General features: G+C 49.8%; 1 protein-coding gene across 1 annotated transcript in view; it reads right to left on the bottom strand.

The window, feature by feature from the left end:
* Positions 1-16,950, bottom strand: part of LOC311239852 (uncharacterized protein) — a 46,489-nt gene that overhangs the window by 12,793 nt on the left and 16,746 nt on the right. The window contains exons 7-9 of the mRNA XM_084328298.1: positions 16,707-16,861; positions 13,890-14,059; positions 234-500 (exon numbers count right to left, since the gene is read on the bottom strand). Coding sequence (XP_084184424.1) covers positions 234-500; positions 13,890-14,059; positions 16,707-16,861 — 592 coding nt within the window. The remainder of the gene's footprint in view (positions 1-233; positions 501-13,889; positions 14,060-16,706; positions 16,862-16,950) is intronic.

Genomic DNA, 16,950 nt, shown 5'->3' with positions numbered 1-16,950 from the left:
CAGAAGGTTAACCCTGTCACTACCACACTACAGAAGGTTAACCCTGTCATTACCACACTACAGAAGGTTAACCCTGTCACTACCATGCTACAGAAGGTTAACCCTGTCACTACCACACTACAGAAGGTTAACCCTGTCACTACCACACTACAGAAGGTTAACCCTGTCACTACCACACTACAGAAGGTTAACCCCTTCACTACCACACTACAGAAGGTTAACCCTGTACTCACTGTACAGCACAAGGTTGAGCTTCTCCTCGCACTGCCTCGGCTCGGTGAAGAAGACGCCGTAACAGATGGGATCCTCGATCCAGTCGATCAGACTGTCCACCTTCCACTGGACGGACAGCTCCTGCTGGGTGTGGGCGGCGCCGATGGCCGACTCCCAGCCGAGGACGCGCACTGGGCGGGCGGCCTCACAGCTGACCGACACCGGCTGGCCGAAGCCCACCACCACCCTGGGGGGCCGCAGCACCAAGGAGCAGCCTTCCCCCGCCGCTGAGGACACATGCTGCTGTCATCATCATCACTGTCATCACTGTCATCATCATCATCATCATCACTGTCATCATCATCACTGTCATCATCATCATCACTGTCATCATCATCACTGTCATCATCATCATCATCATCATCACTGTCATCATCATCATCATCATCACTGTAACTGAGGGGTTACAAAACCCTGACTGTATTAAAGATTGTGATAGATTAAACCACTGCTAGGTATGTACTTTAATTACTGGCCAGACAGTACATCGAATAGATATGGTGGACACTCATAATAACACGGCATTGACAAAGAAATAGTATTTGAGGGTATTTTATTATTATGCAATATTAGGTTACAGAATGAGAATTAGGGTTGCGCTTGTATGGCGAAGAATAGGCATAAAGTCAGTCAGTAGCATAAGTCACTGGGAATAGAATGATTCCTACGAGGGCGGTTAGGTGGTCGAGCGGAGATTGTGTTCGTCACCAGCCCCGGAGCTGTGAGCTTGGTTCGCCTGTTCGAATCCAGCTCACAGCTCCGGGGTTGTCACCAGCTTGGCTGGCCGTCTGCACTGATACAATTGGCTGTATCAGAGGGTGGGAGAAGCTGGCGGGGTGGGTCCGGGTCGTTGTAAACAGCGACTCCTACAGTTCGGTCGGGGCGCCTGCTAAGCGCGGATTGGACGTGAGGGGGATAGTGTGGTCCTCCCACACGCTACGCCCTCTCAATGAGAATCCGCGCTGCCAGGTGAAAAGAAGCGTGATTGGCTGGACGTGTGTCGGAGGAAGCACGTGGTAGCCTCCACTCTCCCAAATGATCTTACTGTGGGGGGTAAAGCGCAGCGACCAGGAAGGGACTGGGAATTGGCATACGACTAACATTGGGATGGGAGAAAATCGGAGGAAAATGGAGGGGAAAAAAGACAAAAAAAAAATAAATAAAAAAATGATTCCTACTATGGGTACTAGGCTGACGCCACCTGGCGTATAATCGCAATTATAGAAGGCAACGCTGGTACCGCCTGGAGACACTGGGTTCCTCCCAGAGTTGTAAGGTCTGAAGGATAGAGGAATGTTCGGATACTCAGTCTGATTCAATGAAGAATAAGGGGATTCACGTACAGAAGCCAGTCCTTGTAAATCCAACGATCAGCAACAAAAGCAATAACTGTAATCCAATGCTCGATAGCAAACGATGATAGCCAGCTAGCCTCGGTCCATGAGGCCAGCCCGAATGTAAATCCTCACGAGGTTAAATCCCAAACGACAGTGGAGATTAACGATGCTCTTCTCCGGGTAACACGTTCCACAATCAATATAATCCAACCAGTAATGGTTCTGCAATCGCCGCCGCCGGTTCTCCTGTGCACATGTTCAGCAGGTTCTCCGACTAGGCCTCCTCGTGTGCTGGTACTAAGGTATTTAGTCCACGCGCACTGGCTAAGGTCCACTAGCTAACACGAACGAACCGCTGGGTAATGCTACACATGAACGAACTGTGGTTGGCACGATATACAATAAATGAACGACTATTTACTTCACATTAAACTAAGTCGAACTTGACGTTACTGCATTAATCTGACACTTTACTATTCCATTCGCACGTGGTTCTCAACGCTCTGTTAGACGCACTGCTGCTCACTTCACTGTTACCGAACTGCTGCTGTGCGCACCTGCGCCGTATATATACTTAAGTGATTATCTAGTCCCAAACCTCAGTTCTTGTCTCGAATCAATACGCTGTCTCCAGGCATGTTGTGACATGCCTGGGTTCGTCTTTGAACCTGACTTTGGGGGCTTGCGGGCTGGCGCCTACGGGCGTTATCCAATAAGGAGAGCGAATATTACTATGATTCGAACGCAGGCTTAAAGGGATATACCGTGTATATATAAATAATATACAATGTATATAAAACAATAAATGTAGATTCTCAGCTTTAATCTGGCCCTTCACAACAGCCGCCTCCTAATTAGTCCGCACCTAATTAGTTAAGGGAGACAGATTAATAGTCCAGTCAACTGCTCAATGTCTGTTGTGGGGAGTAGGGCAATCTACAAAGTCAGTGGGTCATGATCGTCATCAGGGGAGTCAGGGAGCTCTGGCAACTCTATCAGCCTCGCCATGGGTCGGGTGTAAGTCCGCCCTTGGACAATAACTTCTGCCGCTCTGACCTTCCCGTCTGCACCAGTGATCACTTTGCTTACGCGGCCGGCCGGCCACATAGCTCGGGGTAGTGACTGGTCTATGATCATAACGACTGTGTCCACTTTTAAGTTGTCCCTGTCCTTTACCCACTTCTGACGGGTTTGGAGGGACGGTAGGTAGTGGAGGAGGAAACTGTTCCAAAACTGGTCAGCCAATACTTGACTGTATCTCCACATTCTTCGGCCGTTCGCTTCTTCAGGTCTGTACACCGCCTGTGGAAGGGCAGGGTCCAGCCGCCCCATCAAGAGAGTGTTTGGGGTGACTGGGTCGACGTCTGCTACATCACTTGAGACGTACCCGAGGGGCTTTGAATTCAATACACCCTCGATCTCCGTGAGGACTGTCGTGAGGACTTCTTCCGCGACGGTCTGGGCCCCAAGCACGGCGTACAGAGCTGTCTTTATGGAACGGACTTCTCTTTCCCAGGTTCCCCCGAAGTGAGGGGCGTTCGGGGGGTTGAACTGGAACTCGATCTGAGAGGGAGCGAGGCGGGTCTTAAGTTTTGGGCCCATGGCCTGGAAGCTCTCTCTCAGTTCTCTTTCTCCGCCTTTGAAGTTTGTCCCTTGATCAGACAACAATACAGACGGTTTCCCTTTTCTTGCTGTAAATCTCCGGAGGGACATGAGGAATGAATCCGTACTCATGGTCTGCAGGAGTTCTATATGCACTGCTCGGGTGGTCATGCACTTGTATACAATGCCCCACCTCTTCTCTGTCCCTCTTCCTTTCTTGACGTAGAGCGGGCCGAAGCAGTCCACGCCTGTGGAGTGGAAGGCCTTCTCGCCGAGTCGGAGGCGGCAGGGAGGCAGGTCGGCCATCATAGGTATACTGGGCTGTGCTCGCCACTTGCGACAGTCTAGACAGGTCCGCTGGAAGCGACGTACTGCTTCTCTTCCTTGCAGTATCCAGTAACGACGTCGGATCTCAGCGAAGACTCTCTCTGCCCCAGCGTGGTGCACATCCTCGTCGTATTTCTTTATGATAAGCTCGGTGACCTTGTGTCGACTGTTGAGGACGATAGGATACTTGACGTCATCCGTTAAGTCCGGGGCCCGTCTCAGACGACCACCCACCCTGATGAGGCCATGGGTGTCGAGCTCAGGGGCCAAGTGGAACAGTCGGCTGTCTGAAGGGATTGGCTTTGTTCCCTGCAGGCAGTCTAGCTCATCTGGAAATGAGTCTCTTTGGGCTCGCTGTAGCAGAAGGAGTTCTGCCTCTGCGTAGTTCGATGCGTCAATGTCTGTAGTGGGGGGAACCTCAGGGTGGTGCCACAAGAATGTTTTTATCTGCGCACTCTCAAAGGTTAGGCAGTCGTCTATGTTAGGGTCAGTGGGGGCTGGGATGTGCGTCAGCCCACAGAACATAGATTTCTTGATCTCTGCCTCCTCTTGACTAGCCTCCCGTGGGGTGGGGGTAGGCCACTCCTCCTCCGGGAGCTTGAGGAACTCAGGACCGTCACTGTAGATATTGGGACGTGTGAGGTCATCTAGGGACATCCCCCGTGTGATGACATCGGCTGGGTTCTGTTTGGTGTCAACGTACCTCCAGCACGCTGATTCTACCAGGTCTTGAATCTCGGTGACTCTGACTCCCACGAAGACCTTGTATCTACAAGAATCGGACTGGATCCATGTGAGTACAGTCATGGAGTCTGACCACAAGATTGTCCGTTGCACCGTTATGGTGAGTTCACGTTGTATCAGCGTGGCGAGTTGCGCGCCTACCAGAGCTGCGCAGAGCTCTAGACGCGGGATCGATTGTTGCTTGCGGGGGGCTATTCTTGAGCGAGCCAGGACGAAAGCTGTGTGTACTTCTCCTCCCTCCTCTCGGGCTCGCAAGTAAGCCACCGAACCGTAGGCTACTTCCGAGGCGTCACTGAAGACGTGCAGGTCCATCTGGCACGTCTCCAGCCGCACTGTGGGTGGGAAGTAGCTCCGGCGAATGTTCACATTTTGGAGCGAGCTGAGTTCCCACTCTCTCCAGGTGGAAGCTAGGTGGTCGGGTATGGGGTCGTCCCAGCCCTGTCCCTTGTCCCACAGTTCTCGCACAAGCATCTTCGCCCGAGTGCTGTAAGGTAGGATACACCCCAGCGGGTCGTATTGGCTTGCGAGTGTTCTGTATACGCTCCGTCTAGTGGTCGGTAGAGGGGTCGACCTTCCCTGCTCCTGGGTCAGGGGTGTGTGCTTGTAATGGAGCGAGTCTGTTTTGAAGCGCCAGACGAGGCCCAATGTCATTTCCTGTGCTTCACCTGGGGTGGTCGCCATCCAGGTCTCGCTGCTTGCTGCCTTTGTCTCTGGGGAGAGGCTGCGAAGTACTTGAGGGTCACTGCTGGCCCACTGCCTAAGATCGAAGCCGCCTTTGATCAGGGAGGCGCGGAGCTTAAGCAGGAGGGCTTCGGCTTCTTCTGGCGTCGAGACGCTTTGTAGACAGTTGTCCACGTAGAAACTCCTCTCTACGTTTTGTCTGACCTCCTCGTCAGCTTCAGGGTCTTCTGTCACGTGTTTTTGTAGTGCGAACGTAGCACAGCATGGGCTGCATGTGGTGCCGAAGGGGAGGACCTCCCATTGATAGATGAAGGGTTGCTCATCGTTGATCCTCTCTCTCCATAGGAACCGCAGCAGGGGCTTGTCCTCCTCCACCAGTCGCACCTGCAGGAACATCCCTTTGATGTCGCCGCTGATGGCCACCTTGTCTTGGCGGAAACGTAGTAGTACGCCGAGGAGGGAGGGGCCGAGTGTCGGGCCGGGCAAGAGCAACTTATTCAGGTTCTGTAGTCCGATCTGGTAGCTGCAGTTGAATACAATGCGGTTCTTGCCGTTGTGGTGGACCTTGTGGTGGGGCACGTACCAGGATTCGGTCGTCTGGTCTGCCTCTTGATTGTCAATTTTCTTGATATGTCCCGCTGTGATCAGTTTGTCGATCTCAGCGCGGTACACAGTGGCTTGAGTGGGGTCTCTGGCTAGACGCCGCTCGGTGTTCAGTAGATAGCGTTCTGTCGCTTCTTTTGAGGTGTGGAGGGTGGGCATCCCCTCTCGCCTCAAGAGTGGAGTTGCGTATCTCATCACTCCGTCGACCTCGACCCTCTTTGTCTTCTGCTCGAGGAGAGCTATGGCATACGTGTCTTCCTTTGAATGAACTAGTTTCTTTTCGTTCTTAAAGGGCATCGAGTCTAATGTCCATAGTCTCTCGACGTGCTGCAAGAGGGTGGTGTCGTCTTCGTTTATCCTCGTGTAGAGGCAGCGAGTGGCTGTCGGTCGGTTGGAAGACCCGGAGAGGGGGCCTTGTAGTGTCCAACCCAGGCGGGTCTTGACCGCTGCTGGACAGCCTCTGGGCCCGATGTGGACCTGGTCCGTTGGGACGATGAGGTGTGCGTGGTCGGATCCTATGAGCAGGGTCGGGGTGGCGCCGTCGATGAGCGGTATAGGTAGTTGACGTAGGTGCATGTATTTCTCCGTCAGCTGTGTGATGGGGTAGGTATACCGTGACAGACCTATGTCGTGGCTTGTGAAGGCGTTAGTGATGCTATACCGTTTCTCGGGCTGCTCGACCGCTGCTATCGTGAAGGAGACGTTTTCACCCTTTATGGTCTTTAGGTCTCTTCTAATGGTACGGATTGTCATTGTTTCTTCGGTACCCCGCAGACCCAACTGGGCTGCGGCGGAAGCGAGGAGGAGAGTCTTTTCCGACCCATCATCTAGGACGGCGTAAGTGTCCATGACCTTGTCCTCGTAGCTTAGGAGCACTCGGACCACCTTCAAGAGCACTCGGGAGCTCCCGCTCTTCGCAGGGTCTATATACATGACATTTACTCTCGAGCTGCTTTGTGGTACGGGTCTCCTCTTGTTGCTGTCGTGCAGGACCTCCAGGTGGGCGCCGTCGCACTTGCTGCATCTTTTCTTTAGGCGGCACTCAGCTGCCATATGGCTGCGCGCGCAGCGGAAGCAGCGGCGGTTCGCTTTGATCCACTGACTCACCTCGTCAGCGGTCAGCTTCTTGAAGGTGTCACATTGAGACAGCCAATGTTCATTTTCACAGTACTGGCAGGCAATCTTCCACTTTCCCTTCACGTGGGGGGTGTTGTGGTTCTTGTGCTGCGGCACTGACTCGGCCTGGTGCATAACTGTCACTGACCGGCGGTTGTCATTGAACCTCCGCGGTCCATCTCTAGGGCTAGAGCCACTCCACACGAATGTGTCCAGTCGTAGACTGCTGACCTCCCTGGCGAGGAAATCAGCCAGGTCTAGGAGGGATGGTTCTGGGCCGTTGGGGTCACGGTGGTCTTTCTGCCGCCAAAAACGCTCTTGACGGGCTGGAGGGAGCTTCTCCAGTATCCGCTCCACGTTAGAATTTGCATACAGTTCATATCTCCCCTTCTCCTTTTGGGACCCCAGCATCCCCACGAGGGATTGTACCTTGATAGAGAGGTCATCCAGTGCTCTATTGTCTTTGGCTGGGGGGAGGCGGTCGATATCTCGTATTTCTTGGATCACGTAATCCCATATGCGTCCATAGCGCGCGTCGAGGGCCACCAGAGCAGCTGAGTATGGGGTGCTTGAGTTCGAATATGCCAGCGCTATGTTATGCGCTCTGGGCACCTTGAGATGCTTGAGGAGGATGGCATATTTATAAGACTCGTCGTGGACATCGGACATTATAGTCTCTAAACACATGCGTAATTCTGTGTACTGTGCTCTGTCCTCGCGCGTAAAGTCTGGGAACGTCGGTGTGCCAAGGTAAGACGCCATGGATGGCTGGGACACCGATGAGCGTAGGGGGAGAGGCCTCCTGGGCGAGTCTCCCCGTATGGGTGGTCGTGGGTTAGTACTGGGTGGGTACCAGAGGCCGAGCCCCCAGGTGCTGTTCCTCGGTGCTGACTGTACATCAAACTCACCCTTGAGTTGGGTCGGGGGTTTGTAGCGCAGTGACTCGGGGCTGAGGTCGGGGCTGTACTGGGCCTCCTGGTCCAAAGTAGGTTCGTGCTGGTGGGCTTGATATCCCTCCTCTTCCTCCGCTAGGTCTTGGAGTCTTCTAGTTAGTCTCTCGGCGACGTAGGCCGGTTCTTCCCGTTGGCTGGGTCCCGTATAGACCGGTCGGGGAGGGGGCTCGGCGGCGTAGGCAGGTTCTTCCTGTTGGCCGGGTCCCGTGTAGATTTGTCGGGTAGGGGAAGGTGCCCTAGACCCGTGTCGTGATGATCTCCGGGAGCTCCGTGTGGAGGGGGGGGGGGGTCGCCCTGGCGATCAATTGTTCTATCATCTGCGCCTGCAGCCGGTCGCGCTCCGCTTCGCGCTGTGCATTGGCGTGTTCTCGCTGGATGTTCTCTTCCGTCTGGAGGCGCCTCTCCTCCAGTCTGATGCGTTTGTGCTCACTCCGTTGTTGCGCCTGGAGGCGCTCTCGTTCCGCTGCAGAGTGTTCGCGCTCACTAAGGGCTTGTGCTTGGAGTTGCGCGTGGAGGCGCTCTCGTTCCGCTGCAGAGTGTTCGCGCTCACTAAGCGTCTGTGCTTGAAGACGCTCTCGTTCCGCTGCAGAGTGTTCGCGCTCACTAAGCGCTTGTGCTTGAAGACGGTCGCGCTCACCCTGGATACGGTCTCTTTCGGTTGAAGCTGTCAGCGTGGCGATTAAGGCTTGCGCCAGTCTCTGGTCAGCCTCGCTGGGGGATGACACTGATGGAGGTGATCGGGCGCTGACAGGGCTTGGTGGAGACCTGTTCTCTTGGCGCGCTCCGAGGTCTATCTCTTGAGCGCGGTACTCTTCTCTTGGTTGCGCGCCGAGGTCTGTCTCGGGTGCGCGCTCTTGGGTTGGTTGTGCTCCGGGGTCTATCCCGGTGGCGCTTTCTTTATCCTGGGGCGCTCCAGGGTCTATCCCGGTGGCGCTGTCTTGAGGTATAGTCACGTCATGTCCCGCTTGGTCCCCCCCGTGAGCTAAGTCAGTTTCGTTTGAACCCACTGGGGTCTCTACTGGAAGGGCCGACAAGTCGATAGGATTGGCCGATTGGGCATGCTTAAACTATCCGTTTTATCCGTATTTAACGTCTTTTTAGATAAGCTAGGGGGTAAAACGAAAGCGTATTCCTCCAGGTATGGAGGTGGCTGACGTTTGCGCCTCGGGCGCTCTAATTTGGGGGAGCCGTCTGGAGAGTGTCCACCGCTGGCCATATCAATATTAATATGATATTAAAGATTACTGATACCCTCCGGCTCGAAGGACCAATTGTAACTGAGGGGTTACAAAACCCTGACTGTATTAAAGATTGTGATAGATTAAACCACTGCTAGGTATGTACTTTAATTACTGGCCAGACAGTACATCGAATAGATATGGTGGACACTCATAATAACACGGCATTGACAAGGAAATAGTATTTGAGGGTATTTTATTATTATGCAACATTAGGTTACAGAATGAGAATTAGGGTCGCGCTTGTATGGTGAAGAATATGCATAAAGTCAGTCAGTAGCATAAGTCACTGGGAATAGAATGATTCCTACGATGGGTACTAGGCTGACGCCACCTGGCGTATAATAGCATTTATAGAAGGCAACGCTGGTACCGCCTGGAGACACTGGGTTCCTCCCAGAGTTGTAAGGTCTGGAGGATAGAGGAATGTTCGGATACTCAGTCTGATTCAATGAAGAATAAGGGGATTCACGTACAGAAGCCAGTCCTTGTAAATCCAACGATCAGCAACAAAAGCAATAACTGTAATCCAATGCTCGATAGCAAACAATGATAGCCAGCTAGCCTCGGTCCATGAGGCCAGCCCGAATGTAAATCCTCACGAGGTTAAATCCCAAACGACAGTGGAGATTAACGATGCTCTTCTCCGGGTAACACGTTCCTCAATCAATATAATCCAACCAGTAATGGTTCTGCAATCGCCGCCGCCGGTTCTCCTGTGCACATGTTCAGCAGGTTCTCCGACTAGGCCTCCTCGTGTGCTGGTACTAAGGTATTTAGTCCACGCGCACTGGCTAAGGTCCACTAGCTAACACGAACGAACCGCTGGGTAATGCTACACATGAACGAACTGTGGTTGGCACGATATACAATAAATGAACGACTATTTACTTCACATTAAACTAAGTCGAACTTGACGTTACTGCATTAATCTGACACTTTACTATTCCATTCGCACGTGGTTCTCAACGCTCTGTTAGACGCACTGCTGCTCACTTCACTGTTACCGAACTGCTGCTGTGCGCACCTGCGCCGTATATATACTTAAGTGATTATCTAGTCCCAAACCTCAGTTCTTGTCTCGAATCAATACGCTGTCTCCAGGCATGTTGTGACATGCCTGGGTTCGTCTTTGAACCTGACTTTGGGGGCTTGCGGGCTGGCGCCTACGGGCGTTATCCAATAAGGAGAGCGAATATTACTATGATTCGAACGCAGGCTTAAAGGGATATACCGTGTATATATAAATAATATACAATGTATATAAAACAATAAATGTAGATTCTCAGCTTTAATCTGGCCCTTCACAACAATCACCACTGTCATCATCACCATCACCATCACTGTCATCATCATCATCATCATCATCACTGTCATCATCACCATCACCATCACTGTCATCATCATCATCATCATCACTGTCATCATCATCATCACCATCACTGTCATCATCATCATCATCACCATCACTGTCATCATCATCATCATCATCACTGTCATCACCATCACCATCATCACCACCGCCATACATCTCTCTCTATCTCTCTCTCTCCCTCTATCTATCTTTTTTTTATCCACTTTTTCTCCTTATTTTTCTCCCATCCCAATTTCGTGTATCCAATTCCCCTCCCCTGTCTTGAACGTTGCTCGACTATGCCCCCCACTGGTCGGTTGTAGGGAGGATAGAAGCCTTGCATCACGTGTTCTAGGGCTGTCTTAAATTCTTCGAAGCTTTGTTCGATGGGCATGGGATTCGAATATGAAAATAAAATTCGATTATTAAAAAAAAATATATATATATATAGGATTTTTTTATTTTTTTTACCATCTTACCCCTTCTAGCACCCAGACAATCTGGCGTGAAGGGGGAAGTGCAAGGGGAAATACGTCACTTCGGCAGGAAGTGACGATTTCAAAATAAAAGACTTTGATAATAAAAGATAATAAAACAAATTAAAATAAAACGTGAGGGAGGGATTCTTCGTGGAATACATAACAGTATATTTTATATATACCTGCTACATCTGCATCCCCTTAACAATTGTGTGTATTGAGCCGTACTGTATTGTACCCATTCTGCAATCTGTTAATACAGTTTTCAATCAATCAATCAAAACTCTACCTCTCTCTTCGTTTCTATCTCTCTGATTGATTGATTGATTGATTGATTGATTGATTGATTGAAAACTTTATTAGCAGATTGCAGAATGGGTACAATACAGTACGGCGTAATACACACAGATGCAGACCAGCGAAAGACTTTCGTCTTGTTTACATCAGGGTCCCCCATTTTCAATTAATCAGGACATAATATGACATACAGATAGACAGTACTGCTACATCTATACATTTTATCAGATTTACAAATACAGTACTGTTTGTGACTCTCAGTCATCACCAACGGTAATACATCTCTCTCTCTCTCTCTCTCTCTCTCTCTCTCTCTCTCTCTCTCTCTCTCTCTCTGTTCTCTCTCTCTCTCTCTCTTTCTCAAAGGTCAGTGCAGGGCCGGACTGGGGAAATAATTCATACCGGGAGATATAGCGCGAAATATAGCCCCAGTCAGGCCACTTTTTTAGCGGGGGGTCTGGGGGTCCCCCACCAGGATTTTTTTTGTTACAAAGACATAATTTCCTGCATTCTGGTGAATTTTAGTGCATGTGAATCACAAACTAATGAGCCAACAATTGCTTAGTACAATGTACTGTTATGGACCTCAAATAAAACTGTTGTGGCACTAGCAATGCTACTCTCTCCACCTTCAAAAAGAAAAAAGCAAGAGCACAACATATTTTCTATTTACTATTATAATACAGTTAACCACTCTCTCCTGTAAGGGCCTTTCTTTTTCTTTGTTTTATCCCTCTCTCCTCCACCCTTTCTCTTTCTTCCACTGTCCATATTGACATCAACGTTAATTGACTTTCGCTCTACTGTATCATGCTCATTGCCTGGCTGTTATTCTGCATCTGAGTGCCGTCTGCCATTCCATTCGCCGCCTCCGCTGTCAATCAGTTGTATCGCCTGGTCCCGCCTCCACCAATCACATGCGGCAGCAGGGCTCCATTGTGTGTGTGTGATCCGCCGGACCGTGAGAGAGAGAGTCAGATAGTTCTCCAACTCTGTGGCAGACAGTGAAATCCTGGTTGTTCCCCACCCATCTAGGTTATCTAACTATCGCGCCGCGCCGCCGCCACAACTAGAAACAATCGCCTGGCAAAAAAAAATAAAAATAAAATAATACATTTTTTTTTTTTTTTTTATATAATTTTTTTTTTTTTTTTTTATCTGTGCAGGCCAGGCCACCGGGAAAACTCCCGGTGCTCCCGATGGCCAGTCCGGGCCTGGGTCAGTGAATACCACGATCACAACACCAGAGGGAGCTCCACAAATCATGTTAAACCCAGATTCGGCTCAAATAAGGGACTAAACACGTTTCGCAATTATGCCACATCAATGTGGAACGCCCTACCCAAAGCTGTAAAGGAATGTGGATCACTACCCACTTTCAAAACCTCTCTCAAGGGACACCTACGGGAGACTGCAATTCAACACTGGCCCCTGTAAATATCCTAACCCAACCCCCTCCAATGTACAGTCATTTACCTAGTATGGTTTTGTCAATAGTCCAATGTACAATTTTGTTTGTTTGTACAGTGTCTCCCCCCCCCCCTCAATGTACAGTTTTGCCAATGTACAGTCATTTACCTAGTATGGTTTTGTCAATAGTCCAATGTACAATTTTGTTTGTTTGTACAGTGTCTCCCCCCCCCCCCCCCCCCTCAATGTACAGTTTTGCTTGTTTATACAGTGTGCCCCCCCCCCCCCCAACCACCTCCAATGTAGATTACCCAGTATGGTTGTCAATATCCCAGTGTACCCAACCCCCCCCCCACCCAACCTCCTCCAATGTACAGTTTCTACGTCAAATGTATATACTCCCTTTTCCTGACTCCTTCTGTATCACAAACAGTACTGTATTTGCAAATCTGGTATGTCATAAATGTATAGATGTAGCAGTACTGACTATCTGTATGTCATGTATGAATGAATGAATGAATGAATGAAAACTTTATTAACAGATTGCAGAATGGGTACAGTGCAGTACAGCTCAATACATACAATTGTTAAGGGGATGCAGACCAGAGAAAGACTTTCGTCTTGTTTACATCAGGGTCCCCCATTTCCAATTCATCGTAACATATATGACATACATGACATACAGATAGACAGTACTGCTACATCTATACATTTATGACATACCAGATTTGCAATTACAGTACTGTATTTGTGATACAAAAAGAGTCCAGAAAGAAAAGAGTATATACATTAGGCGTAGAAACTGTACATTGGATTGGGTAGGTGGGGGTGGGACTGTACATTGGAGGTGGTTGGGGGGGGGGGGGGGGGGATATATGTATGTCATATATGTCCTGATGAATTGAAAATGGGGGACCCTGATGTAAACAAGACGAAAGTCTTTCTCTGGTCTGCATCCCCTTAACAATTGTGTGTATTGAGCTGTACTGTATTGTACCCATTCTGCAATCTGTTAATAAAGTTTTCAATCAATCAATCAATCTCTCTGCTCACTCTCTCACACACACACACACGCGCCCGGGCGCACACACGCACGCGCATTCCCACACCGAAGCTCCATTCAGAAACGCCTTGTATCTCTCTGTGTAATCTAATAACTGTCAGGCTGCGGTTATGTAATAACGGGGAGGCGGGACAATAGAAGTGGAATGAGTGGAAATATCTTCTTCGAATTGACCGACATTGGATTTCCAACCCATGCAGTTGATCCACTGACCACTCCAGAGCCCGAACAGAACACACAGCACCCCGAACAGAACACACGGCACCCCGCTGCAGACAGACTCTGCACCTCGCAGCTTCATCATGGATCAGATGCACTTGACAACAGTTACTGCTTTATTTTCCATCTCAATAGCCGCACTATTAAAAACTATCGATCCTCGCAGTGAAAACACGTCTGTCGTGTCTCTTACCTGCTAAGCGGAACATCGTGCAAAGTGTTAGAAGAATCCATTTCGGAAAGTTGTTTTCCATCGTTTTCCTGCGGATGTATTTAACTCCACGGTTGTCGATGTGAGAGGAAAGAAACCCCAACTTGGCCCCAGACTGGCCCCTGCAGCTGAGTGTATCTGCAGCTTGGCAACTGAAGAGTGAACTATGTCGGAACAACAGCGCTCATCCATCTGGGGGGGGGGGGGGGGGGGGCAGTCAGAGAGAGAGAGAGAGAGAGAGAGAGAGAGAGAGAGAGAGAGAGAGAGAGAGAGAGAGAGAGACAGACAGGTAGAGAGCTCTCAAAATACTAGGGGAAAACCACATTGTAAATAAAACAAACTTTACATTTTTTCAATTTTCAAACCTTTATTTAAACTCGAAAGGCAGATATGCATTGAAAATGGGGGACCCTGATGTAAACAAGACGAAAGTCTTTCTCTGGTCTGCATCCCCTTAACAATTGTGTGTATTGAGCTGTTGTACAAATTCTGCAATCTGTTAATAAAGTTTTCAATCAATCAATCAGCTCAGGTTTCCCCCATTTACAGTCAGGTTGAGTGTACACACAGAAATAAGCAAATCAAATCATAACAAGACCAAAGATAACAAATCAATTAAAACACTACCGCTTGATTGACAAAGGCTGGCGATCAATACTGTAAACAAGACGAAAGTCTTTCTCTGGTCTTCATCCTCTTAGCAGTTGTTAGTATTTAGCTGTACTGTACCCATTCTGCAATCTGTTAATAAAGTTTTCAATCAATCATGGCTGGCTAGGGGCACCATAGATTAATTTAACAAGTCACTCTACTCAGGCCATCATGTGCAACTTTCAGTGCTTCTTGGATTGAACCCGTTTAGGCCTTGTTTCACAGTGGGTTACTTCTTCAGTTTAGTGCATCACAGCAGGAATCACTGACTCGCTCCAGTTTAGTATTTCTTATTTTCAATGGAACGATTGTCACATTTAGAGAACTGTAAATTCAGAGAGAGATACTGTTCAGCTGTTTTCATGCTCGACTTACACCAGCTGCTTCTGCCCACTGTGCCCACTCTGCCCACTGTGCCCAGACCTCAGGACTATGATTCAAATGGCCCACCCTGACGTATCAGTAGAGTAGCCCACCCTGACGTATCAGTAGAGTAGCCCACCCTGACGTATCAGTAGAGTAGCCCACCCTGACGTATCAGTAGAGTAGCCCACCCTGACGTATCAGTAGCCGATCCTGACGTATCACAATTTTACATTTAGTCATTTATCTGAAACGCTTTTATACAAAGCGACTTACAAGTTCTGTACGACAAGTCAGCAGGAAGGAACTCTATCAGCTGAGTAACAATGTTCATCAAAGTGTTGCGTGTATCAGTAGCCCATCCTGACGTATCAGTAGCCCATCCTGACGTATCAGTAGCCCATCCTGACGTATCAGTAGCCCATCCTGACGTATCAGTAGCCCATCCTGACGTATCAGTAGCCCATCCTGACGTATCAGTAGCCCACCCTGACGTATCAGTAGCCCACCCTGACGTATCAGTAGCCCATCCTGACGTATCAGTAGCCCACCCTGACGTATCAGTAGCCCACCCTGACGTATCAGTAGCCCATCCTGACGTATAAGTAGCCCACCCTGACGTATCAGTAGCCCACCCTGACTTATCAGTAGCCCATCCTGACGTGTCAGTAGCCCACCCTGACGTATCAGTAGAGTAGCCCACCCTGACGTATCAGTAGCCCATCCTGACGTATCAGTAGCCCACCCTGACGTGTCAGTAGCCCACCCTGACGTGTCAGTAGCCCACCCTGACGTGTCAGTAGCCCACCCTGACGTGTCAGTAGCCAACCTGCCTTTTCTCAGTCCTTACCCCACAATGGTGGAATGAACTACCCACCCCAGTTAGGAGCCGAAACACGTCCAATCTTTCGCCGTCGACTAAAGACGCACTTCTTCAACCATTATCTGAAAAATAAAAATAAAAAAACTCTAACCCTAACTAACCGTACTGTCCTGCACTTGTCCTAATAAACTAACCTACACTGTAGCACTCAACACTTTGATGAACATTGTTACTCAGCTGAGTTGTATACCTTCCTGATGACTTGTCGTACAGAACTTGTAAGTGGCTTTGGATAAAAGCGTTTCAGCTAAATGACTAGATGTAAATGTAAACAGTAGCAGACTGAGGGACTGAGACCTGAGTAAGTGGATGCTGATCGGTGTGTTTATGGGACACACAGCTGCATGTTCCCGCTCCCTAACCAACTCCTGAGCTCGTGTCACATACTAAACTTTATTATGTTTCTTCTCCGTTGCTCACAAGACAAATTGAGCAACAGACACCACAGCCCGGTCGTTATAGCAACACAGTCGGAGCTCGGACCTTCAGCCGGGAATAACACCGGGGAACAACAGACACAAGAGACAAAAAGAAATGCCCGTCTATAAGGGCCGACATGGGCAGGATTACAAAAGGTTCGCTTTACATTCCCGTCAGTCCGTACTAATTAGTATGGCAGCCTGGGCGCTGGACGGAGCCAGGGAGCGGGGTTGAAAAGGGAGCAGGGAGGACGTTGGTTTAAACGTCGCCTCGATCAGCATTCCGTCAAAGAACACATACAGAGAGGCTTGGCTGCGGCTCAACAAGTGGCCATATTCACGGGGCGGCCATTCTGCTCTTATGTCATCACGCTCAGGTCGGGGCACAGTCGCACTCTGGTTGGGGCACAGTAGCACTCTGGTTGGGGCACAGTCGCACTCTGGTTGGGGCACAGTCGCACTCTGGTTGGGTCTCAGTCGCACTCTGGTTGGGTCTCAGTCACACTCTGGTTGGGTCTCAGTCGCACTCTGGTTGGGGCACAGTCGCACTCAGGTTGGGGCACAGTCACACTCTGGTTGGGTCTCAGTCGCACTCTGGTTGGGGCACAGTCGCACTCTGGTTGGGTCTCAGTCGCACTCTGGTTGGGGCACAGTCACACTCAGGTTGGGTCTCAGTCGCACTCAGGTTGGGTCTCAGTCACACTCTGGTTGGGGCAGTCACACTCTG

This window comes from Notolepis coatsorum (assembly GCF_963971535.1).
Source record: "Notolepis coatsorum genome assembly, chromosome: 14".
Lineage (NCBI taxonomy): Eukaryota > Metazoa > Chordata > Actinopteri > Aulopiformes > Paralepididae > Notolepis > Notolepis coatsorum.
Note: the sequence above shows the minus strand (reverse complement) of the source record. Positions and strands in the feature narration are given on the sequence as shown.